A 1164-nucleotide genomic window follows, 5' to 3' on the forward strand; every position below is an offset into this window, starting at 1 on the left:
GGGCCGTGGCCCCCCTGGACTGTATGTAGATCCTCCCCTGATACGAGCCCCTATCGTTGGGTGCATATTTCGATATCAGCCCCTTAAATAGCCATGATGTGTTGACATGAACCCCTCGTATTAACACGTCACGTATTACCACGTCACGACAACTCGAGGGGATAAAATGTCAAATTGTGGAGATTTAAGGGGATAATTTCAAACTACGTTCAATTAAGGGGCCAATATCTAAAAAAACCCTTGATAATACAATTTTAGTTGTACCCTTGGTAATCAATCATATTCGTATCCCATAACATGGCTCCACCTGCGATCTTTTGCATGGGCCCACACAACTCTATATCCACATCTTCGTTGAGGCCAAAAGGAAAAATGGCTCTCGCGTAATTTCAATCAAGTGCAGCGGCAGACACCTAGATCTAAAATATCGGAAAAGTTAATTGATGCTGGTCCCCACGGGACACAGCACGCAGTACGGCTGTGGCGTCACCGTAATTAATCTCAACAGAAAGGGCATTTGTTTGCTCTCTCTCTAGAACGCGGGGCCAGGGCCAGAGAGAAAGGGGAAGGGAAATCGGAGGTAATTTTAAAGAGAAAAAAAAAAGAAAAAGAGGAGACTGGGCTCTCTTTGGTCTCCTTGTCAGCATCAATGGCGGAATCGTTCAGAGATCGGTAGTCAAGAGCTCGAAACCCTAATTCGATCCCCATCTCGATCTATGCTCTTCATCCAGATCTGAGCGCGTCAGCTGATCCTAGGGTTCCAGCGTTCAGATCGACGGCCGAGAGCTTGAAACCCTAAATAGATCCAATCTCGATCTGAGTGCGTCGTATCGGAAGCTGGTTCTGATTCTAGGGTTTCAGCATTCTAGTAGCTGAAGATTTCTCTAGGTTCCCTCATTCTGGCCAAATTTGGCGCAGAGATCGATTGCCGGGAGCTTGAAACCCTAATTGGATTCGATCTCGATGCTTTCAAGTTCTTCCTTTTAAGCTTCAGATCTGAGCGCTGTCATATAGGTTGCGGCATTTTACGATAGCAGATTAGGGTTTCAATTTCAACTAATCGAAGAAATTGGAGATGGAGGACGTTTCGAAGTACTCACACAGCCCGGCCCACTTCGCCGTGCTCCGGCGAGACCACATGGCGCTCCGCCGCCTCGTCTCGAC

At 47.3% G+C, this 1164-nt stretch overlaps 1 protein-coding gene across 1 annotated transcript in view; it reads left to right on the plus strand.

Moving 5' to 3' along the window:
- The window catches only part of LOC109850610 (ankyrin repeat domain-containing protein 13C-like), a 7109-nt gene continuing 6509 nt past the window's right edge, over positions 565-1164 (plus strand). Inside the window, 2 exon segments of the mRNA XM_020420658.1 lie at positions 565-1160; positions 1163-1164. The exon segment at positions 1163-1164 is cut by the window's right edge and continues 1437 nt beyond it. Coding sequence (XP_020276247.1) covers positions 1076-1160; positions 1163-1164 — 87 coding nt within the window. The 5' untranslated portion in view covers positions 565-1075.

Source organism: Asparagus officinalis, chromosome 7 (genome assembly GCF_001876935.1).
Source record: "Asparagus officinalis chromosome 7, Aspof.V1, whole genome shotgun sequence".
Lineage (NCBI taxonomy): Eukaryota > Viridiplantae > Streptophyta > Magnoliopsida > Asparagales > Asparagaceae > Asparagus > Asparagus officinalis.